Consider the following 27,213-nt stretch of genomic DNA (forward strand, 5'->3'; position numbering starts at 1 on the left):
ATAAACAGAGACTGTGTGCATCAGTGTGTGTGTGTGTGCGTGCCCCACTGCAGCGTCTTGCAGCTGTCATCCCAGAGAGTGGTGAGTAAGCAGAATTTGTGCTCACAGATGAGATGCTTCTGAGCCATACGAGGGGGCGGGCTGCCAGCCTGCCTCTGTAGCCGCACAGTGAACCACGGCCTCCAGGAGGGACGACCAAGATGATAGATTGTGTACACGGTGAAGAGGCATGGCCCAAGGCCTGGGAGCAATCTTTAACCTGGGATCTAAATAATTTATAGACTGCTCAGTGTGTGCACAGAGCATGACAGCTGCCACCTCACAGCTGCTGAATACAGTCCAAACAGAGACAGTTACCTCTCAGCCCCGATTATGATTCCAGGTTATGAAATGATCTTTGTCTACAACGATAGCTGTGTTCACCTTCCTTGCACACACAAGCACTCCTAACATATGCTTTAGCAACTCCCCCACAGGTTGAAAAGGGGCAGACACAGCAATTTAAGACAAAGCACATATTTTACCTGCAGAGGATCATCTGACTCGCTCTGCTGTAACAACATTTATTTTGAGGGCCGTGTGTCTCTTTAGGGTGGAGGACTGCTCTTTGCTCTCTTTTCAAGACAGTGTGACCATGTAAACTGGCCTTAGCGATACAGTGATGGAATGACCAAGCTTATTAAGCAGCAAAGCAAACATTACACAGCCCCACGCCGTGTTTACTGTAGAGTGTTTGACTGAGAAGCGATATTACCGGTAGCCACACCCAAGTGTCACTAAAAATTTAATCCATGAAGATATTTTTTGCACAGCTTCTTCAGTTTTCCCATCATAGTCAAAGAAGAGTGATAGTCTATGAAAGGATTATCAAAGGCGTGCACATTAAAAGCACCAGATCATCTGATTGGGCATCTTGCCTGTGAAGTAATGTCATCACTGTGAAAACCATGCATTTTGAATGAGTTTTCCTTTAATGTAGCCATTTGGATTCTATTTTTGGCCTCGATCTGCAGCCTGCGAGGTGATAAAAATACACTTCTCTCAGAGATGGAGGAACCGCTTTTACATGCATGCATAAAATGATCCTAACAGACAGATTCTTTTAATTCCTACAGCGTGCGTAGTGCGGGTTTGTTACATTTAACATTTTTGGTAATGTAATCTGAGACAACAATCAGTCAGCGACCGTGAAGGTGCATGTGTGTCACACAGCCCCCTCCATCCACCCCTCCCTCCCTCTCTTTGTCCCTCCTCCTGTAGTGGTTGGAGGAGCGCTCTCCATCTAACCGCGCATCCTGCTCCAGAGTACCACCAGGATGATCCGCCGCTGCGCCAACGCTAACAACCTTCACTTCACTTTCATTCTCATTTAACCCCCACTCTGACCCCCACGCTACACCCATGCTTTGCCTTCCTCTTGAGATGCGACACCGCTGCACGATTTCCCGGAGAATACCTTTATCCTCAGTCGCTCCTCGCTGATAGAGAGCATGCCCGACACGGGGACGGCAGCGGCGGGCGCTGCTGCAGCCGGGGCGGCCGCCGGTGGCGCGACCACCTCCGGGGACGGCCCCGAGAGTTCCCGGCACCGACACCGAGCGCCGCAAGGAGACGCAGAGAGGCCGGATCCAGGCTCGGCTCCGCCACAGACCTCCTCCGGCGTGCTGGGTGAGTGAGAGGAGGCGGAGGGGAAGGACAGGTGAAGGCGACGCTGTTGGAAAACGAGACAAGAGGCGCACTGCCGTCGCGCACCTCGCGGTGGCACGGTTCTTTTGTCTCCACGAGGGCGTCCCAAAATCAACAGCTGGTCAGGCAGCAGGCCTGTAAACGATGGCTCTGACTGGCATTTCGTGCTGTTTCCAAAATTCACTGCTGTGATAATAGGTGTTCAGGAAAAATGGCCACTTTGGCACATCCGAGTTGTGACCTTCTGGTCGGTTATTGTCTGTTTAGCCCATTAGCCTGCCTCCTGTTATGAGCCCATTTGTTCCCTCTGGGCAGCTGTTGTTGTCCATACTATCCTCACACGCAGCTCACGGGCCTTGATTGGCTGATAGTTAGCCTATTTTTATTGAAGGGGGTTCTCTCTTGTCAGTCATCTCCTCTGGTTTAAGGTTGTTTACCTTCGAGATCACTTTCCTCGGGATTTCCGAACTATTGCAGGTGGACTGCACTATTGCACACCGCGTCGTGCACCTCAGTGTCAGTTTCCATGCTATTGGACAGACTCGAGGACAGGTGCATGTTTAATCTGCTTTGAGCTCGCAGTGTTTGCCTTTTCTCGGTTCACACCTCCTCACATTTCATTGTATTTTGGTCTCCGGTGCTGTTCTTGTATTGGAGGCTGCAAGAAAAAAGTACATCATAAAATCGACTTTTCCCTCCTTCTTCTTTACAAAGGATAATCAGAACCAGCCTGCTTCATGTTAATACTCCGTGCCTCTGACAGTGGATTTGAACAGCCCATATCTTAGTTGTCTCTTTGCAAGATTTACAAGTGAGGCTATTTTTGGATCAGACCACAATATTAGCTGGGACAGGGAGCCTCAGCTGCCAAGGCAGGATTGTTTTCCTGCATGCGGGGTGCAGAGACAGCCTGTGCCTCCTGAGTGCTGCTGCAGAGTGATGCAGTGGAGCAGTGGGCTGTCAGCAGATGAGACCTTCTTTCCACTCTTGGTCGAGGTAACCTGAGCAGGCAGCTGCCGAATGGAAGAGCAGCCCGTCATCCAGTTGAGAGGGTGGCACCCAGTGGTCCTTGAATGGGTTACAGGCTGTTGGAGGGCCAGTGAAATGGAGATGAGTTCAACTTTACGGTGGCTCGACTAGCTAGAGGCAGCGCCGGGACAAAGAGAAGAAACCAGGGCTTTAAGGCTGGCTAGACACACATGTGTAGGACAAATCTAAATAGTGTCAAGTATGCAGAGCTGTGCAGAAAGCATTGAATGCTTGATCAGACATCTAACACTGTGTTTTTAATCGTCAGATCAGAGGAATCCCAGTTTTATTCAGATGTTGGCTTTGTTTGACTCGATATGTTTATTAAGTTTAATGAAAGAAGAGATGAGTTTATAGAAAGTCCCCGTGCTTCCCACAGTGCAGGGACAGTAACTTAACAGCAGACATAATAGCCCAATGCTTCCAAAGGTTTCTGTGACATGAACTAGGCTGTGAGATGTTTATTGTTCCCATCTGTGCTCGAGAATATTATGTGTAGAAATAAACATCAACATGCGTGGCAGGTGGTGTGGTGGTTAGCACTGTTGCCTCACAGTAAGGAGGTGCTGGGTTTGAATCCAGGTTTGTCCTGTTTTGTTTGCACATTCTGTCAGCGTGGGTTCAGCCTGGTGAATCTCAGGACGCGAGCGAGCGATTGGTGACCTGTCCAGCGAGCTCGCATTGCCTGAATTAAATAAGCATAAGATCATAAATGGATGGTTAAACTTCAAAACCATCTACAGTGTGGGAATCTACATGAAAACAGATGCTTTTGTGTAATAGTTTCGCCCAGCATTACAGAAACACGCATGTAGAGATGCAAATAGTGGGAAAGGATTTTCAGCACATCTGGCTCTACTATTACACCTGCAGTCGTTCAGTGAATCAAGACCGTTTCACCGATAGCAGCGATGATGAAATGATGCAGTGACGTTTCCATGAAGCAGTTCTTAAAGGGGTAGTTCACCACGAAATCCAGGGTTTTTCCTCTGAGCTGTGCTGCTGTTTATCGACACTGTTTCTGCTGTGAGCTCCCAGTGTTGGAGTTATCAGAGATGTCTGCTTTCCCTTAAATATGATGGAGCTATCTTCGAGAATGTGAACTGTACCGCTGTGCAGAAGCAAGGGTGCTTTCAACCGTGAGGAGGGGCTCGCGCTCATGGCAGTGTGACACGATGTAAACATTAATGCTGCTGCCCTAAGCTGAGCTTAAATTTCAGCTTGCTGCCAGCTTCCATCAGCTGTTAGGTGAGAGAAACTCGTTCCTACGTGAAGGTTTGTGTATTTTCTTTGAGTAACTGGTTCAGGATTTCTGAAAAGAGACACTGCTGCAGAGTTTTATGTATTTTTCTGCAGATTTGCAATTTTGTTCTCCTATTTTTATATAAAAGCTGAAATAACTATAAGATTTTGGAGTGACCTGCCCCATTTACTTATAATAAATACTTGTTAATTATATACACAAAGGGAAAAGCCTTGAGGCCAATAGCTCAGGGGTGTCCAACTGTCCTGCAGGTTTTACATGTGTCCTTGATCCATCACAGCTGATTTAAATGACCTCCTCAACATGTCTTGAAGGTCTCCAGAGGCCTGGTAATGAACTAATCATGTGATTCAGGTGTGCTGACCCAGGGTGAGATCTAAACCCTGCAGGACACCGGCCCTCGAGGCCTGGAGTTCGACACCCCTGCAGTAGCCACTGTGTTTTTAGGGAACCAGCTACATTTTTTGTCCTAACGTTCTCCTTTAGTTTGGTGCATAAACAACATGCATGCTTACGAAACTCATAATCACTCACATCTGTCACAAACTACGAAATCAAAACAACAACCCGCTGTCAGTAGTTACTGCAGCAGTAACTCCTTCCTGTGTCTGTTCTCCTGCATGGGTTACGAAAAAGAGGCTCTGGGACTTCAGTGGGATTACTACGATATCACATAACGCCCTCGCACGTGTCAGTGTCAGTCAGCGAGCAAAGCACAAGGGCAGGGTGACTTCTTCGTGCAGCCGGGGTCTTGGTTGTGCTCTGGAACCGAAAGGCTCGGATGCTCGATTGTCTCCGTGCCTCCACCGTATTTTGCTAATCTCTCCCACCGCAGCAGACTGGAATGACTTTGATCCTCGCAGCCATCCTCCTTTGTAGCCTCAAAACTCAAAAGCCCGCGTCTCAAGGATTAATTAGACACCCAACGTTAACGCCTCAGCAATTAGTTTGTGTTCCCTCTGAGGCCAGTGTTGATAAGATTTGTCATGGAAATTAGGCCATGCAATTTGTGGTTTAGGATTAAGGACACGTATGTGCTGAGGTTATTCCTGCACTGATAACGGTTCACTTTTTTCACGGTGCTGTTAAAAGCTTCTTTTGACCCAAAACACCAGTTAGTGGATTGTAGATGTGGATGTTCTTCATAAGTTAGCCCAAAACTTGGGAATAAAAATAAATGTAACTTTGTGATCACAGGAAAACCTGTGTGATCCTTTCTCTGATGTAAAATCTAAATAAATTTGACAATAAGTTCACAGGTGATAGTCCGAAACCATCCTTGGACCCCTGCTTCTTTCTGCAACTCATTTCTATCCCTGTAAACTTGTCTGACCTCGTCCTCATGAGAACAACATTAAGCAGTCACCCGTGCACTCTTTGCCAGAGCGCCGCTCTCTCTGTATCTCCGGCTCTCTCGCCTCTTCAGCGAGTTGAATGCCTCAGCTTTGCCTCAGACAGATTTAGTCAGGTTGAGTGTCACACAGGCTGCTTTAAATACAGCAGCGTGAGGGGAAAGCATCCCACTGAACTTCCTAAAAGAAGAGCTGCTTTTCACAGCAGCGGCAGACGAGCCTCTGCTTTTGTGCCCTCCCACGGCTTCGTAATGAAAGGGCTGATGAATGTCGTGCAGTATGATATAATGACACATGTGTTGTGCCTAATGACTCTGAACTTAATGTCTCTCTTGCATCTGCCTCCTCGCCTGTGTCCCCCGATATTCATCGCACGCTCCGCAGAGATGTATTTCCTGTTCCTCCCTCTCTCCTCGCCTTCTGGTGTAAGCGCTGAGCTGCACATTAGCTGCATTAGCAGTCAAGGAAAAATGCCTCTGTGTGGGGTGACCTTGCTGCTGTAGCTTTATCAGCCTTTCCCCGACACGTCACACGCACAGCTGACTGATCGCTTTGGCGACTATAAAATGAAACGGCCCGCTCTTTAGACGAGCAGCTTGCCTTCAAATTGTGAAGTCAAGCTGCCGACCAGATGATATTAAACACTGCAGTTAATGCTGCAATGATTTTCTGTCGATGGTGACAGTGGTGGTGTGTTTGTGGGGACAGTGGATCTTTGTGTGTGCCAGAAAAATGTCAGACTACAAAGCATCCCTGTGAGTTCCAACAAAGGGAGCTTCCCCAGATTGTTAAAGGAGCTGAGCTGAGCACAGGTCTTAAATTTGGCATCAGGAGATGAACCGAGTTATCCATGCTGACTGTTCACTGAACAGATCTGTTTTCTCAATTTATTCTGATCATGCAAACCTGCGGTGTCCAACTCCAGGCCTCGAGGGCCGGTGTCCTGCAGGTTTTAGGGTCAACGCACCTGAATCAGATGATTAGTTCATCACCAGGCCTCTGGAGAACTTCAGGACACTTTGAGGAGGTCATTTAGGTAAAGATCAAGGACACGTCTAAACCCTGCAGCACACCGGCCCTCGAGGCCTGGAGTTGGACACCCCTGATGTAAACAATATACAGAAAGTCATTTAGCAAAAAAACTATACAAGATAAAGCAAAATACCCTCTAACTATCCTCAGTTTACATATCCAAAAGCATTGGGAAGAAGTGCACACTTATTTAATTCCATCCTCGTCCATAATCTGTCAGCAATAGACATATTTCTAATAACACTGACTATTAAACTGCTTAAAATACAAATTATTATCATATTATTTAATTTTAACAACTCATAACTCCACACATTAAAGCCAATGACCTCCAGTTGTGGAGCATTCACTGTAAAATCTGAATAAGAACGAAGCAGCAACTTACTGAACCGAGACATTTACTTTTCCTCTTCTGTGGATTTCCTCTTTTTGAAGTGCTTTATGTTTGGACATTGTTTTAACTCCACACTCAAACTGTTCCACACACAGAAACACAAAAACGTTCCCTGATAGCCGCACGTTCACAGCTAAAGTCGGAAAAACGACTTAAAAGCACCTTAAATGATAAGTTGCTATAACTCTTTAGTGCACTGGCCTGATGACGCAGCCGCCTTTGCTCTGATTCTGCACTGCATGAAAGGAACAGCATCATTATTGGACCTTCGTGACAGGATGAGTTTATGATGGACCTGAGAAAACAGATTGTTTCTGTTTCTTTTTTCTAACGCAGGCTTTCGGAGGTGTCCTTTAAATATGTGTGCTGGTTTTACTGGCCCAGCCCCCTGTAGGTCATACTGGGACCAGCCCATGAGCTAAAGTCAGTAATATGAACTGAAACATGAACTAAAGAAAATCTAAAACAAACTGAGAGCGATCTGCTGTGATGAACGTGGTCAGTGTAGCCCCGCCCCTGGTCAGTGTGGCCCCGCCCCTGGTCAGTGTAGCCCCGCCCTTGGTCAGTGTAGCCCCGCCCTTGGTCAGTGTGGCCCCGCCCCCACCTTCTTGTTACCTGCTTGTTGGTTGCTTTTTCTAAACTGCAGAGATGCTCCAGAACACACAAACTTGTGTTATCAGGCTTCCTGCTGCGTAGGTGTTTGTGTGTATCCAGCAACATTAGATGATATGTTTTAGGAAGTTACAGATAATTTCCCAGAGCTGCGATAAACCGTCTGTCTTGCCAGCAGTGATTCACTTGCCCTACATTCTCAAGTTTTTAATGGCTTAATCATATCCTCCATAATGCCTCTTTGCTTCTAGCCAATCGACTTCGAAAAACTCCATTCATGGCCTCTGGAAGTTTACACTCCTCCATTTATAGCCATGAAGATTATCGTTCCTGCACGCAGAAAACGATAATGCACACTCCAGAGCTTAATGCGCGTGAGGCGCGCAGAGCTGCTGGTGTTGCCCGTCCGCCTGTTTGTGTGGAAGCAGTGACACAATGCAGAAACCTTATCAGCGGGTTTAGGCTCCACTCTATGATCAAAGCACGGTCCTGTGCAGGCTGATAGCTCGTTCCTGAAAGGAAAAAACAGAAATACGAGGACTGAGAGGAGTTGGGTCAGCGCACCCTTTATCCTGTGTGACTGCACTGACTAGGCCTGGATTTGATTCCCTTCTTTTTTCATCAGTTGCTAAGCAAAGCCAGGAGAAATCCAGTGACCATGGTGAAGAATGCTGTTTCCTGTCGCAGTCGTAGGAAACCGCTCTACATTAGCTGCTCCGCAGTGTCCACAAAGACCAAAGGTTCGTCAGAGCGTCGTGTACGACTCACCAGGGAGGGATGCTCTTTCTCCTGAAGCTCATAACCGGACATATCCGTGTCAGTGTTAGCACGGAGACAGTTTTAAAGCACAGTAACGTTGGTTCTTGTCCTATTTATCACTCACGGTTCTCAGTAAATACCCTCCTGTGACTCGTTTTGTTTCAGCCACTAAGTTTGATTTTTTTGTGGGTAGCGAGGTGCAATCAGTCCTCGCGCTCGTGTCCTTCACCCCTCTGAAGCAGCCTGAATGCAGACAGCGTCTGTCTGACGCACTGTCAGAAATGTTACAGCTCCCTGTGATTGCTTGTCTGGTTTTTCTTCGAGGTGCTTGTCACCCTGGTTGTCTGACGCGGCTCCGTGTGCATGTATATGATTTGGTTTCGTGTAAGGGAGACACGGAGCTAGTTTAGTGCAAATGAGGATCAGAATCAGGGTTTGTTGTTCCAAACTGAAGCAGCTGCATGTGTGAGTGTAAAAAACAATGTTTTTTTGCTTTGATATGAGCACAAAGCTCAGAGCTGTAGATGACAGATTACAGCGTCGCTCTGGGCTTTTCTTTGAATGTCCTCTTAAAATGCTCCACTTTTGTTCTTGGCAGAGAACTGCTGCTCATTGGATAGTTCGTCTTTCTCCTCCATTGTGGCGGAGTCACCAGGTTGGACTTCGGCAGGCCGTCTTGGTCATGTTTACATCCCTGAATGTCCCAAATTCCTGCAACGTGACTCGCTCATTAGATATTTGATGATATGAGCCTTTGAACAGATGTACCTAACAAACTGGCTGGTGATTCCAACCAGCAATGAAACCATTATATGTCTTTTAAGCCTCCATACGCTCACAGCTGTATTCTTCAACAGGATGGAAATATTCTTTATTTATGTGTTACTGTTTGTTTCCTGCGATACAAGTTGATATATTTGAAGTCTTTAAAGGTTTCTGACCTCCACCCGTGTTTGAAACGATGTTCTGTGAGATGTGATGAAGCTCGGCCATGTAGCGTGAGTCTGTACAGCCTGATGGGCTTGTGGGGTTGAAGAGTGTGTAACGAGGTCATTTTCATTCCTCGTTCTTTGTTTGCGTCCTTTGTTCCTTATCTGAAAAACGTGAGTCAGATCTTGGCCGGGGCCTTTAATGTGAACTTGAATGTGGTGAAAGTCCACAGCTGAACAGGAACACACAGTTCCAGGTGTGATGCAGCAGAGGTTTCTTCCTCCTCCGTTTTCTTCTTTCTCCTTGCTTATCTTTACTCTTGAGTCTACATCATCACGATATATATATATAAAAGGACACAAACTCAGCGTGTCCTCTGCGGCTACGCGCCCTTTGTCTTCCTGGTAGCTTTTACTCCAGCTCGTTCGATGTGGAAAAGCGCGCTGAGGGACAGGATCTGCATTGCCACTGCTATAACACCCGTATGTGGCTGTGAGAGAGGGTGATCTCCCGTTTCCACGTTTCTCCTGATCACTGTTTATTCAGGCAAAGCAGCTGAGCGCCTAACGTTTGCTTTAAGGTCTTTGAGTGCGACTGTGTGGCCTCCTTCTAACAGAAGAGGATTCGCCAGCTCAAAGATGCTGCGACTTTGAATTAGGCCTCACGCCGACCATTTCCATGAGTTCAGCTACATCTGTTTAAACTGTGTTAGCTTCTTGTAGCGTGCACGGTGGCGTAACCGACCATCCCAACATCTCTCTCTCTCTGCGCGCGCTGCCAGGCTAAATGAATTATGATGATTTGCTGCATTTCCTCCTTTTGAAAAAGCTGAAGAAATCAAAGCTGACTAAGTCATTAATGATATCCTCATGGGAGGAATGGTGTCGTTATGTCCAATAATCACTGGTTCCTCCGGGGTATTGATCCGACTTGGAGCCTCCTTTCCGGCTTTCCTGTCCAGGAATAGAGTATGGTACCATCGTACAGACAGAGCTCCATCAGACTGACTGACTGTAGTACCTTTTCTCCAAATTATTTAATTATCCTCCCCTTATGCTTTCTGACATGAATAAAAGCGCCCAGTTTGCCCAGTGTTTACTGGGATCTCTCACTGCACCACAGTATCTGATTATCAAATGATTAATAGTGTTTTCTGATCTCCCAGGATGCTGGTAGGAGCTGGATCCTCTGAGTCATTGCAAATACGACGTCAGAGGATCTGACAACAATTCAATCAACCTTCCCAAATAGCTCGGTCCAACCGCAGTCCCACTGAAACGACTGCTAAACTCTAAGCTTAGTAAAGTCAGTCCCTTTCACGATAACAGAGCTTGTGTACTTTGGACACTAATGCACTAAAAGCTTTTTAAAAATGCATGAGTCTGTTTTCTCTCCGTGCCTCAGCTGTTCAGTTGTCCACACTCTGCACGATCTCTGAATAAAAGGTCGTGTTGTTGATTCTCCGTGAAACTAGGGCTGCTCGATTATGGCAAAAATGATAATCACGATTATTTTCACTGAAATTGAGATCACGATTATTTGACGATATTTATTTAACCATTTAAGACCTACTATAGAACCAAGTCCACCAGAGCTTATATATATATATTTTTTTTACATGCTGTAGTGCCATTTGTGGGAGCATTTCAAGTTGCTATACATCAATACAACTGTTATAGCCCATATTTTAATAATATGTATGCATTAAGTGCATAGTAATTACATAAATTGCAAAAAAGTGCAATAAACTACAAAAAAAAATTGAAAATCGTTTTTGTTTTGTTTACATATATTTCTACTTGGAGAAATTTAAGAGGTTTATCCCTCAAAACTTTAAATACAATAAAGTTGCAAAAAATAGTTTCCCACCACAGGAAATTTATTTTGAGTGTCTTCATAGTTTTATTTTGGAGATACAGCAATTTTTATATACTGCAGGAAAAACAAAAAACAATCCTATGATGCAAATTTGCAAAGAAAACAGCAGGTGCATCATTTCACTGTGGGAAGTGTTACGAACAGCTGATAGGATCGGCAAAGCGTGTTTCTGGAATATTATGTTTTTGTTCCTGCAAGCGCTTTTTATGCAATTTTTGCAAAGCTATATGTGGAACGAAACCGTGACCGAGGACAAGCTGATGGCATCAGATGTAAGTACAACTCCTCCGGTTTCATATGCAAAACAAATTATTGTGCTAGCTTACACGGTTCAGGTTCTACAGGGATTTAAAAATAGTTACGCAAAACGGAGCGTGCTGCTCTGACCGGCTTTAAAGGGTTAACAATGACTTTAAAAAAAATAATATAAAATAGTGTGCAACACCACTGAAGTTTTTTTTTTTTTTTTAACTCTTTTCAACCAACGGCAGTCACTCTCCAAATAACTTCTGCTTAGCTTTCCGAGCTTCCCTCCAGCGGTCTCCAACCTTTTTTGCGCCACGGACCGGTTTATGCCCGACAATATTTTCACGGACCGGCCTTTAAGGTGTCGCGGATAAATGAGGGAGGGGCTAATAATCGGCTCAGTCATTTTTAATGATCGTTGAAAGCCCAGATCGTAATCGTGATTAAAATTCGATTAATTGAGCAGCCCTACGTGAAACCATCACCAGCAGGACTTTGTCCAGATTTCACTTTGCACCTCATTTAGATAAGCTGATGGCTTTTACTAGAGGTGCAACGATACACAAAATTCACGGTTTGGTTCGGTTCTTTGGTGTCACAGTTCGATATTTTTTCGATACAAAAAAATGTTCATGCCTTTTTAATTTGTCATTTATTAAAATTGTAAATATATATTTTAACTCAAAAGTACAGTTTTTAAATTTAATGTTGCTGAAACCACAAAGTAATAAAAAAAAATCTGATTGAGGAATCCCTCATCTTTGGAAAAGAGTTTATTACAGAGAAATGGCTCTTTCAAAATAAAAGCTCTACTATACGCTTCTTCTGGGCTATATTCTCAGCAGCACATTAAACATATCAGGTCCCCATAATGAGGATCACGTGCTAACGGCTGTCTAAATGACTCGGGTAAAGTTTGTAGCATGCTGCTTGTTGTTTTTGTCTGCTTCCACTTGTTTTTGCACTAGGATGATGTCGGAGTAAATGTGCAGTCATACTCGTTGTGTTCCCACTAGTGCTGTCAGCGTTAATTTGAAATGACGTTAACGCCACAACACGGCCAATCTCCGTTAACGAGCTACCGCGGATCGCCCCGTGCGTGGGGCTGGACGGTGTCAACAAGCTAACTGCGCTAACGCGCTAGTTCCCAACAATGTAATTGAGCATTGCGTGGCACATCCGACATGATGTTTTATTTTTGTCCATGACGCGCTTACCTTCAGGGTCATACTTCACCTGAAGACCAAAATAGTTCCAAAGGCCAGATCTGAATGAGGGTGGGGGAGGTTCAATTTGCCATGTTGCAACGAGCTTAGCTTCTGTCTTGCTAGCTTGCGCTGCGCTCAGTGGATCTGCGCTCGACAGTGCAGCCTAGGCGAAGTAGTCGAACGCAGATCCACTGAGCGCTCAACACAGTCAGCATCGTCAGAAGAAAAGTTGATAAAATTAATAAAAAAATGTTGTATTGTTCGATACATATGCGTACCGAACCGAAAGCACTGTATCCAACGGTTGCACCCCTAGCTTTTACACACCAAGAACTCGTATCCGTGACGTTTGTGACGTGTCCAAACGAAGCGAATCGATGTGTTTTCTCAAATAACATCTCTGAATATTTTTCTTCCACGTCAAGCTCTTCGCCAGAAACTAACAACGTTGTCAGTTCTTAGCAAGTTTATTGTTTATTTTGTGATCAAATGTAGCCAGAACTACATCTAATCTGTCACTGAAGTGAAAACGTTGCTGCTCAGAAAGGCCCGCTTGCCCGCGTTGCCTTTTTGCCCCCCAGAAAAGCCTTCCTCCACACTGGCAGTTGTCCACTGCTCAACAAGGAGGTTTGTTTGCTTCACAAAGGCTGCTATTCAGTCCACTATATTCATCATCACCACTCAGTTATTCATGATTCGTAATCCTTGCTTGACAATGTTCAGTTCATGCAGTTAGATAACCAGTCTGTGGTTGTCTGAAGGCGTGCTCTGCACCGACTGGGCACAAGAGGGATTCTGTTTATGATTATTACCTGATGAATGCACACAGCCCCTAGTTTTATATTGTAAACAACAGCCGAGGCCCTGCTTCTCTGCTTTTTCGCTGCGGTTGCTCATTTAAATTAACCAGCTAACCTGAAATGAACCAGCGATCAGCCCACTTGGCAGAAGAAAGAGAGTTGGAAATAAAGGCGTCACATTTAGAGAGACTAGGTTTGAAGTGCAGGGAAAAAAGTGATGTAAAGGGTAGAAAGACGCTGGGATGGGAGACGCCATGCTTTGATTATTCTGCCATGTGAGCGGTGGGGCTCTTTTCTTGCCTCGTCCTCTTGGCTCTCAGCCACAGGCGGCTCCGGTGCCATAAGCAATCATTGTCATTTTGAAGCCAAGGATGAGTCTCTGTTATCCTCCCTGCGTCTGTTAATGAGGAAACCAGAGTTCTGACATCCACGGGCATTCGCGTCTTTATCCCATTTGTCACAAACGTGTAACAAACACAGAAATCTTAATCCGAGCGACGTCATCGATACGTGCTTTTATCTCAGGACAGCTCTCTGCACTTCTGTCTCTGTTGGAACCAATTTGTCACGAGTTTCAACAACATTTTATGGAAATTGCTTTCAATAAAACAACAGTATTGCAAATAAACACTGAGGGTTTTTTTCCTGAATATTCTCACGCTAAATATTTCATACTTGTAGTTTTGAATTAGATGTCCTAATAACTGTAATTCAGCATTAAATATGAATGTCCTTGGTGTCAGTGAAACACAGTCATTCTAATTTTAATCCAGCATCAGGAGACTGTGTCACTGGGTCAAGATAACATTAGATATTTTATTTATCCCATATTTGGAAAATGCTTTGGTGCAAAAACACGCTGCTAACACTAGCACGTTATCACTGTCACTACGAGTAGAAACGAATGAAGCTGCCTTGCCACAGTCAGTAGCTCTGCTCTCTGTTTGATGTGTCTGTGGCTGGAATTGAACCAACAACCTTTTACTTGTGCAGGTGTTGGAGATACATAAACTGGCTGATATATTGCTATCAGCATTAAGAACCGATGGGAGAGACACCATTCAACTATGTTATGAGCATTGATGTTGCGAGGTTTATCCATGAGAGGGCGCTCTACAGACCCCCGATGGCAACAACCAGGGACTGTTTAAAATATAGTGATAATTTAGCTAAGCACCATGTTTTAACAGGTATGCTGATATTAATTAAAAAAACCTCTTTACTCTTTACTTAATGACGACATGTTAAGATGTGGGAATTTCAAAGTATGAATCTTAGCTGTTGTAATTATTGTGTCTTAATGCAGCGGTCTCCAACCTTTTTTGCGCCACGGACCGGTTTATGCCCGACAATATTTTCATGGACCGGCCTTTAACGTGTCGCGGATAAATACAACAAAATAAAACTAGTACCGGTACCGAAAAAAAGAACATTTATTCATAACACACGTGAAAAGACCCAGGAAAACCGAGTTAACAATAAAAACGATAACAAAATAACGCTGAAAACCGATAAAAACCCTGAAAACCAGACATTTCACAGCTGAGCCTCAACTCTTGCGGCCCGGTACCAAACGACTCACGGACCGGCACCGGCCTACCGCTGTCTTAATGGGTCTTTTTCCTTCTGGTTGTAGTGCAACCAGCAGGAAAATGTCCAGGCTACGTAAAAGTTAAGAGGGGGTTGTACTGACGAATGTCTGTGGGTGGGAGTTTCATACCACGGCTCCACCCGTGGTTACTACTGCGCAGATCCTGGCTTCAAATTCAAGAAGGCGTCTCCCAGATCCGGGATATTTTAGCTTCATTTATACAAAATGGGAGGAGGTGGAGCCGCGTCATCCATGTTCCTTACAGTCATTGGCAACAACCAGCAGAGCGTAAAGGAATTGATCCACGACTTGTTTGAATTAAAACAGATTTAGTTTTAAACTGCATTGTTGTGCTAGCTAGGGACGGACTCACAAATAGCTACACGTAAAACAATGTCAGAAAAATCTGTTTGTGGGCGGAGCTCAGGGGGCCACGTTCAAGTCTGACCTGGAGCCCGTTAGCTTTCACTGCTCCTCTATCCAAGGAAGCCGAAAATGTAAAAAAAGGTCTTAAAAAGAAAGAGATGTGTCTGAAAGAAAAAAATCTATCAGCTGATTTTAAATGATTAAATATGGGTGCTGAAAATGCTACATCAGCTCTAACTGTGAGCATGGTAGGACTTATCCCAAAGTAACATCCTGTGGTAACGGCTGTAAAAAGACGATGGCTCGTTGTCATTGGGCCTGGCTGTTTGAAACCTTAGCTGGTGCGTTTGTGTGTTTTAAATAAAACGGCGTGATCTTCCTCGCGTACCTTCAGTGATGAAGAAGGTTTAGGGTGAGGGTAATTTCGAAGGCAAGCTCTCTCGTAGTATTGGCTCCTGGAGTAGAGCACACTGCCTGTGTGAAGGCATCAGCCCTAAGAGCTCTGTGTACACAATGATGACAAATATCTCTTGAGACGACTGAGAGAGGAGGCAGGAGAGCTGAAGGAGAGAAACGGATAAAACGGAAGCATGGCGGGAAGGAGGGATTGATAGATTCTGCCTTGAGGGGCTGGAAAGAGAAGATTTAGATGGAGGAAAAGAGACGGTGGTGCCAAAAAGATATGAAGAGGAGAGAGAGCAGACTGAGGGGAAAGAAAGTGAGAGACTGCAGGAAGGCTGTGCTGCTTTGGGATGAGGGCCTTTCATATCCTCTAAACACATCTGTGTATGCAGCTGCCAGAAGGACGTGGTGTACGAGAGTCGATGTCGGTGTCTGTACGTGTACCTTGCGGTACAGAGAGGTGGCCGCTGCCACAGCGATGGAGTGAGTCAGTGTTTGGGAGCAGGAGGAAGCAGGACGGATCTGGTTTCTATCCCTTTCCTCGAGACGCGCAGGATCATTTTGTGCTCGGGCGAAATGATCGAATGTTTTATTTATTCCAAACGTCTCGGCGCCACGATTTGATTTGACGACTCGGTGTAAAAATGCTGTCAGTCTTTGTGTTGGGGTTACAGATCAGCTCTGGGTCCTCTGTGGCTTTTTGTGGACTCGTCTACACAGGATGGCAACAAGTCAGGAACATAAATGAAACTGTTGGGTGTTTGAACCCGATTAGGCTCGCTGTCCCACTTACTGATGTAATCGTTGTAACAGGGTCATTTGCACACTAGATGTGACAGTACAAGTATTTTCTGCCTGTTTTATATTTTGCCGTCCTTCCTCTGTCTGCTGGGAGCTGTGTCTGTCTCTCTGCCTTTATTACTTTATGTCTGTCTCAGGCTCTCTGTTGAATAGACGAAAACATCCAGTCTTCAGAAGCTCAATGCAGACTTTCATTAAGCTGATTTTACAGATTTCATCACCTGCAGCGAATCACCAAACCTGCTGTTTTCTCAGGATGTGATTTTTGAGGAAAATAATTCAGATTCACGGTGACAGAATCTCTCACGTGTAAAATCTTTGATAAAGACTACATAATATTGTTACAGATAGTTTATTATGATGATGAAGGCTGATTGTGTGTGCTTTCTTTTGATGCTTTCTGTTTAAATGAAACCTGTTTATAAGTCGACGCTTCACCGAACTTCCTCCTGTGTGAAGCACAGAAGCTATTACTGCTAAACCATAAATGTGTTCCTGGTTGTTACTTAAAGCGACACATTTTATTTCTGTTCGGGACGTCTGTGACCATATTTTCAGGAATGTGGTTTGAAGCGATGAGCTGAAAGTTCGTGAAGAGAAATGTGCGGTCATCAAATGTCCTGTGGTTCATCATAGGACCTGAAAGCTGCAGTAAAAGTTTAATGAGATTTCTAAGGATGCTCATTAAGGACCTCTGTAGTTCTGCCACTCAAAGCTTTGCACCACAAGGTAAAAGCATCTTCGTTTAGGTTCATATTCCCACATTAATCAGCTTTATCAGTCGTAGGCTCCCAGCAGCTCTGGATGTTGGGGTCACATGACACCGTGTGCATATTGGTCAAGAGTTGTCTGCCATATTGGAAATTATACAACCTCCAGTTGCTAGGTAAAGATGTGTCGGTTGGGTGTGGTTCCTGGAGGTTGCGCCGGTTGCACAGAAGGTGCTGCATCAATAATCTGTGATTTCTTTAGTTTGGAGCCAATTTTCCGTGTCTCTCTGTAAATACTCATGAAATATCCCAGCAGTAGTGAAACTTGGAAACGTGCATTTTTAGAGTAACTGTTTGTAAAGTCCGGCTCTTCCATTCAAACCGATGCAGCAAAACAGTCACTGGGAGGTTTTGGCCAACTGGTTGGGGAAGGCAGGTGGTTGCCAGGGGTTACTGTAGGCCTCTGTGACGAGCCTCACCAAACATTTTCACTACAACTGCCATCAACTTCCAGCAACCGCTGGCCAGCGCTTGGGGACTCATTCAGTCATTTTTCACTCATGATCAGAAATTGCCAGCCGAGCCGTCTGCAGGCTGTGTGGGCCCTTATTCACGTATTCGTTGTCACTTGTATATTTGACATTGAAATGAGGTTTTCAAGGACTTCAAACTGAAATCTGCTTATTCAGACAGTTTAATGAGGCTTATTTTTCCATAGCACGTTCATTTGATCTTTTTCCTGAATGCACATCTTTTGGCAGAGAACAAAAAAACCTCATGTCTAACCGGACTGAGTGAGAAACGAAAGAACATTAATTATTTGTGCACAAACTCAATAACACATAAAAACATATTATTATCAGTTTGCTGGCTTATGGAGTTTGAAGGCTTAACTTGTGCTGTGACCATGTTTGGTACCTGATGGAGTCACTGTTGCCGGCTTCATTTCTCAGGCGCGCAGGTTGCTGCTTGCTTTCAGTCCCAGCTTTTATCCCATTTGGAAGAAATAAGTTCATAAAACTTTAAAAACAAACGTGCTTTTACCTGGCAAAGCAAAATCTTTAAAGGAGGCTCAAGGTTACATAAATGGCAATCAGTTATCAAACTGCTCACAGAGAAGACACATCAGGTCTGTGACCTTCATTTAAAAGCTTTGCTTGACTTCATGACTGAATTACACCCCATTAATCTCATACTTTATATCTCATGTTCACACACACACACACACACACACACACACACACACACACGCAGACGTCCCAGAGAAACACTTCAGCGAGCGTCTCAGATCACAGAACGACGCCCTGCTTGTTATGTCTGCCTGGCTGCTGTCTGATAAGCCCCACAGCAGCCGCCTGACTCTGAAGGCCGTGAGTGATGCAGGATTCATCTGTACGACTGCGAGTCCTGGACCAGCCGAGTCCACACTGACCTGGTTTCTGTTACGAGGCCAAAGGGGCTTTCAAGCTCAGACTCACCGACCAAAATGACATCCGGGATCTTTTGTTTTTCTGTGTAGCTGCTCCACAGTCTTTACCGAGATGTTGTTTAAAGATAAATATGGATCAAAAGAGTAAACAAACACACGACCCTCACTGCACAGGTCCTGTTTAATACCGTTATTATTTGCTGCTGTTTTACAAACCGTTACCTCAAAACACTCCAAAAATAGCTGCTTATCTGGCCGTGCTCTCATTTGTGCTGCTTGATGAAAATACATTTCTATGAAACTGACAACAACTTATTCCCAGAACATGAGAGGCGGGTTATTTCTATAGCAAAGGGGGGACGTGCAAACACAAAGCTGCAGCACGAGCCCGTCTGTGCATTCAAGCCTTGACGGGCGACGTATGAATCAAACATCGGGACACATGAAGTGAAGCTTTGTTGAAACCAATCTGTTAGCTGCTCCAAGTGTGTGTGTGTGTGTGTGTGTGTGTGTGTGTGTGTGTGTGTGTTGCCTTCAGCGATGAATACAGGACTCATTAGAATTGCTGTCATGTTGCAGCGCTGCCTGCAGCATCTCCTCTAAAGCACAGTGGAACAACCAGTCACATTTCAGTATCCAGGAGAAGCACTGAAGAATAAAAAGACAAACACCTCCGTCTCCTGTTTGGCCTGTTGAGATGTTTAAAAATGTTCTTCAGAGGAAAATCAGCGTGGAACCAGATAAAGCGGTTGCAGCCTCTTCGTAAGTACTCGAGGGACTCTTTAAATACTGATGTTGGTACTGAAATCATTATTCTCGACAAAAGACACCAGATAGGAGGCAGACAAATCTTTAGATTTCCTGGATATATTTGATAAATAATAATAATAATGGCCTTAATTAATAAAAACAGTAAAAAAGTAGGTGTTGTTCCTACAGCGTAACCTTAATGCTGTTATTTATATTTCATAATATCCAACTATGGTGGATCCATCCATTCTTAATAATACCAAAGAATGTTTCCTGCTTGCAGTGAAACGTGCTGCTCGTTATCGTCTTCGTCCGCGACGTTACTTGTTGCTTTCTGTTCAATTTGCACAAACTGAACTTGACAAAAGAGCTTTTGTCCATTTAGCATCCTCAGCTTGGAACGAGCTGCCGAACGACCGGAAAACGTCAGAATTCATTTCATTAAGTGCTTTTAAATCAAAACTCTGAATCCTGGAGGATTTTTGTAACTGCGAGATACTCGCTGGTGCCATCTTGGCCAGTTTTTAATCTCAGTGGGATTTTCCTGGTTAAATAAATTTTTAAAAATCACCCAAAGCTTCCTGTTCATACGTCTTACACATGTGCAGTGTTGTAGTGTATTTGTTGTAGTTAGCCCAGCACAGTGTGCTGCGTGCATGATGTGTGACTTACAGAAGGTTTTATCGGTGATCTGTCCGACATGAACAAACAGCTCGAGTGCCTGTAACACCTGCGTGGTGCACCTGGTAATTTGCTCTTTTTGTTTAAAAAAATAAATCTGCATTAATAGAGCTTTAAACACTGAGGGACTGTACCAGCAGATCTCATGACCTTTCATGAATACAGAGATGACTTCATAGTGCACGTTGATCCAGTGCTGATGCGCATACATAATGTGAAGGTGAAAAACAAATCTAGATGTGCAAATACACTCTGTGGCTTTTTCCCCGAAGCCCCACCGGGCGTCCCTCTGTTCACAGTTCCAGGAAGCAGGATGACACGCTGACTGGCAGCAGCGCAGAGATGCATTAATGTGACAGTTTGAGTTAAAGCACCGTAATAAAATTAGCAGCCACTTCCCTGTTTGCCACATTTTAAAAGCATTTAAGTGATATCTGAACTGATAAGACTGACGAGCTTTTACATTTGTAAGATTCATTTTACTGCTTCAAACATACAAAAATAAACTTTCATGACTGCGATTCCACCTTTCTTGACTTTGCTCTTCATTAAGGGGGGGATGCTGTGGGATGGCCTCTCCACGCTGCTGTCGTTGTTATTTAGGACTCGTAAACAGTTTACACAGACGGTCCTGTGACAGCTGAGCAGGATGTGAGCTTACGCCCATCGCAGTTCACTCGGCTTTCTTTTGACTCTTTGCACTGGCTCCGATTTTTCAGCGAGGTTGTTGAAAGATGAGCGAGGTGTCAGGGACAGCAAAGATTGCAGCGATGTTACAGGATCCAGGGAGGAAAATTTATTGTGTTGGTCTTCCTTCAGCCCGCCTGGAGTTGGCAGCGTTTTGAATGTCACATTACTGTGACAGTCGAGCTATTTCCAGTTTGCTCTGGACTTCAGGGACCAGAGATGAAGTAAATGTACACAGACCGAGTTCATGCATGTGTGTGTGTACAGAGCATTGCATTGTCTCTGAGACTCATTACATATCACAGCACTCAGAAATAACCGCTTTAAGTGTGTGTGTGTGTGTGTGTGTGTGTGTGTGTGTGTGTGTGTGTGATAAATCATAGCAGAGGGTGGTGAACAATGTGTGGCCTCTGGTCTTGGCAGGGCAGGATTATTTCAGTCAGTGTCGTGTTGTGAGTCAGAGCGGTGTGACATTTAAATCTGTCCTGTCAAGAAAGACAGCTTTGTGTGTGTGTGTGTGTGTGTGTGTGTGTCTTTGTGTTGTGGCAGCAGGGGTAAGGGTTTGGAGAAAGTGGGGTCAGGTGGCGGGGGTGTGTGAAAATGTTAAAAATGCCATTTCTGCTTACACCCTGTCTCTTTGAAAAGGTGACTGTCCCCCTCTCCGTGGGTCCGTCTGACTGTCCGTCTGTCTCTCCGTCTTTCAGATAAGCTGTTCGGGAAGCGGCTGCTGCAGGCTGGAAGACACATCATGTCTCATAAGTCTTGGATGAAAACGGTGCCCACAGAGAACTGCGACGTCCTCATGACATTTGCAGGTCAATCAAACACACACATTCCTGCTGCTTTCATACGTGTGAGAATCCTGACTGACAGCTTTCATATCACAAACACAGAACTATGTCTGCAGTTAACCCTCAGTGTGGAGCTGCTGCTCATCATCACTTTTTAATTTGCTTTTCACGTAGGAAAAGAGGGTAATCCCCGTGTTTGAAACGCTGGAACAATTTTCTGTTCTATCACAGAGGATCTGTGTCCTTTTTGTATTGTTCGGCCCATTGTGATGTCCTGGGAATGTCTTGAGGAAACAGTTTTGGCAGAAACAATCACATGGACCCAAAAACTGAAATAATTCATGTTCAGGGGACAGACACTGTCTCTGTTTTTAAGATGAGGCTTACAGCGCTCCTTTTCAATAAAGCTTAAAGTTAAACCTGGATCAGATCTAACTTAGACTGCTGAGGGCTGCACTGTTTCTTCTTCTACTCTCTGTATGTTTAAACACAATTTGGCATTTAATCATTAGTTATTATTCCTCTCTGGCTCTCTTCCACGGGCGTCTTTAGTCTTGCCTTGCTCCCCTCACTCCCAACCAGTCCCAGCAGAGGGCCGCCCATCCCCGAATCTGATTCTGCTTTAGGTTTCTTCCTGTTACAAGGCAGTTTTTCCTTCCCACTGTCACCAAGTTCCGCCTCACAGAGGATCATGTGATTGTCGGGGTTTCTCCCCATGACTGCAGGGTCTTTACTTACCATGATGACTGTTGGGAGCTGATTGGCAGTGGCATACAATATGACTTATGTTACATGTTAACTTTGCAATAACTGCAGTGAACACGAGCTTTTACTGTGACGCTCAGTCAGTCACTGTAGTGTCGGTGGAAAAATGTTAGATGCGCTCTTATTTCCTAGTTTCACCTTCAGCTGTAAGCTTAGGCTGGCGCCCTGCAGGCCGAGAAGAACGTGATGATTCAGTAGTATGACCTCACACCTCCAGCTGCTGCTCAGAGATAAAAGCAAAGACTGTGGGAGTACTCGGCAGATCCTACGGGGGCGTCAACACGAACTCTTTGTTTTTCCACTTCCTGTTACAGATACTACAGATGACCACACGTTACTATGGCTACTGAACCACATCCGACTGGGAATCCCAGAGCTCATCATCCAGATCCGACATCATAAACACACGCGAGTCTACGCATTCTTCATCACCGCTACGTATGAAAAGTAAGAAATCAACCAATCAAATCAGAAAGGAGCCTCTGGTTCGTGCTTCTGTTCATTTTGCCTCTGTCAGGGCGCCCCAGGGTGGCTGTGGCTGCAATGTAGCTGCCATCACCAGTGTGTGACTGGATGTGTAAAGCGCTTTGGGGTCCTTAGGGACGAGTAAAGCGCTATAAAAATACAGGCCATGTGTTGGCTGATGCTGCTGACAGTAGGACCGCAGCACTGATTATCAAACTGTTCTTTTAGTTAATCAGTTAGTTCAATGTTTCACTCTCTCCTTTAAAATGATTAGAATATTCCAGCTTTATGATCGAACTTGCTTGTTCTCACCTTCACTGCTTCTTCAGACATATCATAGTTCGGGATGTTGGTGCTGTTTTAACTGTGATCAATAATTAACAAACGACCCATCGCAGATATTACTTAATATCGCCTCTTCCTCCACTGGCTCGAGGGGTAGTTATTTTTGAACGTTACTACGGGAGTCGGGATGTAAAAGGCGAGAATAACCCTGCTGTGCTGTGTCGGTGTGAAGCAGCGCCTCTGTTTATCATAGTTTTAAATGTAGTTGCAGCTTATAGTAGGCGCAGCAGTTTAGCTCGTACACTGTGAATCACGAGTGAAGCTGATGCCTGGTGATTCAGCATTGCTCCTCTGCTGCTGGTCTTTCAAGTTTTCCAGAGGCTTTAGCATCATGCTAACCTCTGTGTAGTGGATTTGCTGTGATTTCACTCCCACTGTCACAGACAGTCACAGGTGAGTGCAGGGTCACTTTAATATCAGTGCTGACTTTGACGTATAAATACAGAGAAATACAATCTGGGGATCAGGGCGGCAGCTGCTCCCGTGCTGCATTTCACCACAAATGTTGAATCCTCTGTGCTGACTGCGCTTTTAGACGACGGGCTTATCTAACATAAACCTTTTACCTGTGAATGCAGTAAGAGCGGACAGATTGTGGGAAAGAAGAGAGAGAGACAAGCGGGCGTGACAGAGAGAGAGAGAGAGAGATAAAAGCAGAAAGGATGCAAGGTAAAGAAACGCAAAGAGGAAGCAGTGAGGAAAGGTGGTGAGGAAGGATGGACTGAGTGCTCTTCTTAAAAGTGTGCCAGTGGGTTTTGGATGAAAAGCTCAAAGAAAGTGCAGCTTGACCACACACACACACACACACACACACACACACACACACACACACACACACACACACACACACACACACACACACACACAAACGTGTTTTCATATTGTTGTGGGGACATCTCATTGGGATAATGCTTTCCCTAGCCCCTACCGTAACCATGAAAAATCAATGCCTAATCCTAACCGTAACCCTGACACTAAAACCACATTTTGAGTCTCAAACTCATTTGGTCCTGACAAAGATATGTAAACACACACAAACACACACACCTGCTGTGGGGTCGGTTGACCTACATTTTATGTGGTAGAAATCATAACCCAGAAAGTGCTCCACGTCCTCTTGAATTCCCCTCGGATACTGATTCCCGGTCCACCATGAAGCAGCGTGAAAAATCCTTTCCTGTTTTAGTTTTGTTGGATATGTCCAGCTGTGCCATTTGTTCAGTATGTTTTCATATCGTCACATGATTTATAGTTGTGTTGTTATCATCGCTGAAAGAGTCAGGATGGAGCTGTACGTGTGGGAGTGTTTTGTGCGTTTTTTCAGAAAGGCTTCATTCATTTAACTGAAAGCAGCAAATTCAGCTGTAACAGAACATTTTCTTACCTGACATGTCATCAGTTACTCATTCTGCTGCTCTGACGGGCAGTTTACGGTTTGCCATTTGGATCTGCTGAGTTTCTGCATTACCTACATTAGCATAAACACGCAGAGCTCTCCATCAGCAGTGTTACTTTACAAGGTTAGCTTTGTCCACGCTTTGCGTACAGCCTCACTGTCAGACTTTCTCTCTTTGTGTTTTTGTATTTTCTTGTTAAAAAGCTGAACACTTTGATGAAATAAGAAAAGAGAGAATCTCATTAAGATTCCTGGCAGCAGCTGCTCACCTCTAAAAGGCCTCCTGGTTTTGGCTTCGATTACTAAACAGTTGGTTTAAACAGATAAAGCCTCGTTTTTTTCTTCCTCACACAAGCACCTTTATTGTGACGGTTCTGCGCTGTAAGCAGTATTCAGGCGTGAAACACAAGCTTACACCTCAGATTTCTGCTGTAATCCATCAGGTGCCGTCCGTGCTTCTTTGTGCTGCCCCTGCGAGTACATGGAGCTGCATGATGGATGGCTGTTACACATCGGCCGTATGTCTTTGTGCGTGCGTGTAAAGACTATATATACATGTGAGGGCGAGGTGAGCTCTTAGCCTGCGGGGAACAGAGAGGGAGCTGCATTATTATTGAGATTTCAGCACAAGGCCGGCGGGAAGGACAGACGGAGATGGAAAAAAGGATGATGGGATAGAAGGAGGGGAGGAGAGCGATGGATGAAGAGGGGAGGCTGAGAGAAGACAGCGTGGGCATGAAAGAGGACGAGAGCATGGGGATAGAAGATGTGCAGGAAGGCATGATGGGAAATGAGATGAGGTTCAGACATTACAGCTGAAGGACAAACCACTGTTTTTTTTAGTAATGTGGAAAAGTGGCCAAACAGAAGTGCTGCAGTGTTGTGGATTAAGATAAATCAGGTGATTATTGGGATTATTTTTAGTGTCAATCATCAGTTTAACCAACATGTTAGAAGAAAAAAGGACCATCCCAGCGTGCAAGCATACATGTTTATAGCTCATAGCTGTAAAAAGAGAGACAACACCGCGTGTTGCTGTTACTATGCAATTACTCCCATTATTCCTCTCGCCGCCTCCATAATGTGCGGTGTTACCACCAGCAGAGTGAGAGCCCGGGCGTCGCCGCGTAGGCAATTAGAAACAAAAGATTTAATTAGACGAGATTAATGCACTGCAGATGACACAGATTACACGTGTAGCGTGGGCGTCTGAGGCCGGCTTAAAAAAACCTGCCCGATGTTGTCGTGCAGTTTGCTGCGAGGCGCCGAGGAAATGGGACTGAGGAAAGCAGTGAAGCCCGAGTTTGGCGGAGGAACACGGAGCTTCTCCTGCGAGGAGGACTACATCTACGAGAACATCGAGAGCGAGCTGTGCTTCTTCACCTCGCAGGTCAGTGCGACTCCAGTTATTCCCAGGTACCTACACTGGGAAAAGTTTTTCTCACGTTGCTTCCTCCTCCTCCTCTTCCCGGTGGCTGCAGGAGAGGCAGAGCATCATTAAATACTGGCTGGACAACCTACGTGCCAAACAAGGGGAGGTGCTTCATAACATCAGCTTCCTGGAAGGCCAGCCAATCAGTAAGTGATCAGAGCTAAAAGCTCCGTTGTCTTCAGCGGGCCGCGGCGTGTGTGATTGATGGTTTCCTCTCCTCGAGTGCTTCTCTCTCTAACTAAATAAAGTAAATCATCTGCTTAAATATGTTTTGCTGCTCGCTTTACTCTCTGCAGTCCCGGAGCTGAGTGCGAGAGGTGTGATCCAGCAGGTGTTCCCTCTGCATGAGCAGAGGATCCTCAGCCAGCTGATGAAGTCTTGGGTCCAGGCTGTTTGTGAGAAGCAGCCGTTAGGTTAATAAATCAAAGCTCGCTTTTACGCTGTTTCCATCTCTGACTTTGCTGTTTGCCTCACTGTTATCTTATCGATCTCACAAACAGATGATATCTGTGACTACTTCGGGGTGAAGATTGCCATGTATTTTGCCTGGCTGGGTTTCTACACCACCTCCATGTTATATCCCGCCGTGATCGGTTTCGTGCTTTGGATGCTCACCGAGTCCGATCAGGTGAGCAGAGATGAGCCGTGTGCTTGTGTAGGAAAAGGAAACAATGACACCGCCCAGTCAAACCGATAAATGTCTGCATGCTTGCCTCAGACGAGCCGGGACATCTGCTGCGTGGTGTTTGCCCTCTTCAATGTGGTGTGGGCCACTCTGTTTCTGGAGCGGTGGAAGCGGAGGGGGGCGGAGCTGGCGTATAAGTGGGGAACGCTGGACGCGCCTGCGGAGTCCCTGGAGGAACCACGGCCTCAGTTCCGGGTGAGAGAAATTAAACTCTGATTCAGTCAAAGTGCTTTACAGCGTCAGATAAAGACAATGCAGCAGAGTAACACTGAACAAAGCTTTGCAACAGGAATTAAAGGCGAACGATGTGGATTCAGTTCAGTTATAGCTGATGAGAAACAGGAGGACAGATTTAAAGCAGAGCATGGAGCAACAAATAGTCCAACGTGTAAGGAAGCTGAGTGATATTTGCTCTATAGTGGGCAAATATCCAGATAATATTTAAAAATGAAGAAGCTCCCAGTATAACACACTGGAGAAACTGGTTACATGCTGTCCTTGTTATGGGAAAACATCCTTGCAGGACTACAGCTGAAAATAGACGACCTGTTGTTAAATGCTCACCAATGATAGCGAGCGAATCAGAATGATGCTGACAGCTGCACAGTTTCCTTTTTTCTTCTGCTTTATTCACAAAAACTTTAATTATGTACTTTGGGAACAGCTTTAGTTACTCTTCCACTACAAGGAGATGTCAGAAGTGGAACTGAGGATTGATTGATTGATT

At 45.1% G+C, this 27,213-nt stretch overlaps 1 protein-coding gene across 3 annotated transcripts in view; it reads left to right on the forward strand.

The window, feature by feature from the left end:
- The first annotated feature begins 1,252 nt into the window (after positions 1 to 1,252).
- The window catches only part of ano8b (anoctamin 8b), a 41,876-nt gene continuing 15,915 nt past the window's right edge, over positions 1,253 to 27,213 (forward strand). The window contains exons 1-8 of one of the 3 annotated variants that reach the window (XM_082511436.1): positions 1,253 to 1,668; positions 21,312 to 21,422; positions 22,478 to 22,610; positions 25,621 to 25,759; positions 25,851 to 25,947; positions 26,098 to 26,214; positions 26,302 to 26,429; positions 26,520 to 26,681. In XM_082511436.1, the coding sequence (XP_082367562.1) occupies positions 1,491 to 1,668; positions 21,312 to 21,422; positions 22,478 to 22,610; positions 25,621 to 25,759; positions 25,851 to 25,947; positions 26,098 to 26,214; positions 26,302 to 26,429; positions 26,520 to 26,681 (1,065 nt within the window). In that variant the 5' untranslated portion in view covers positions 1,253 to 1,490. Of the gene's footprint in view, positions 1,669 to 3,945; positions 3,964 to 19,175; positions 19,252 to 21,311; positions 21,423 to 22,477; positions 22,611 to 25,620; positions 25,760 to 25,850; positions 25,948 to 26,097; positions 26,215 to 26,301; positions 26,430 to 26,519; positions 26,682 to 27,213 lie in introns of those variants that run through there. The other 2 variants (XM_082511438.1, XM_082511437.1) reach the window with 2 other exon arrangements.

Source organism: Aulonocara stuartgranti, assembly GCF_965226115.1.
Source record: "Aulonocara stuartgranti genome assembly, chromosome: 17".
Lineage (NCBI taxonomy): Eukaryota > Metazoa > Chordata > Actinopteri > Cichliformes > Cichlidae > Aulonocara > Aulonocara stuartgranti.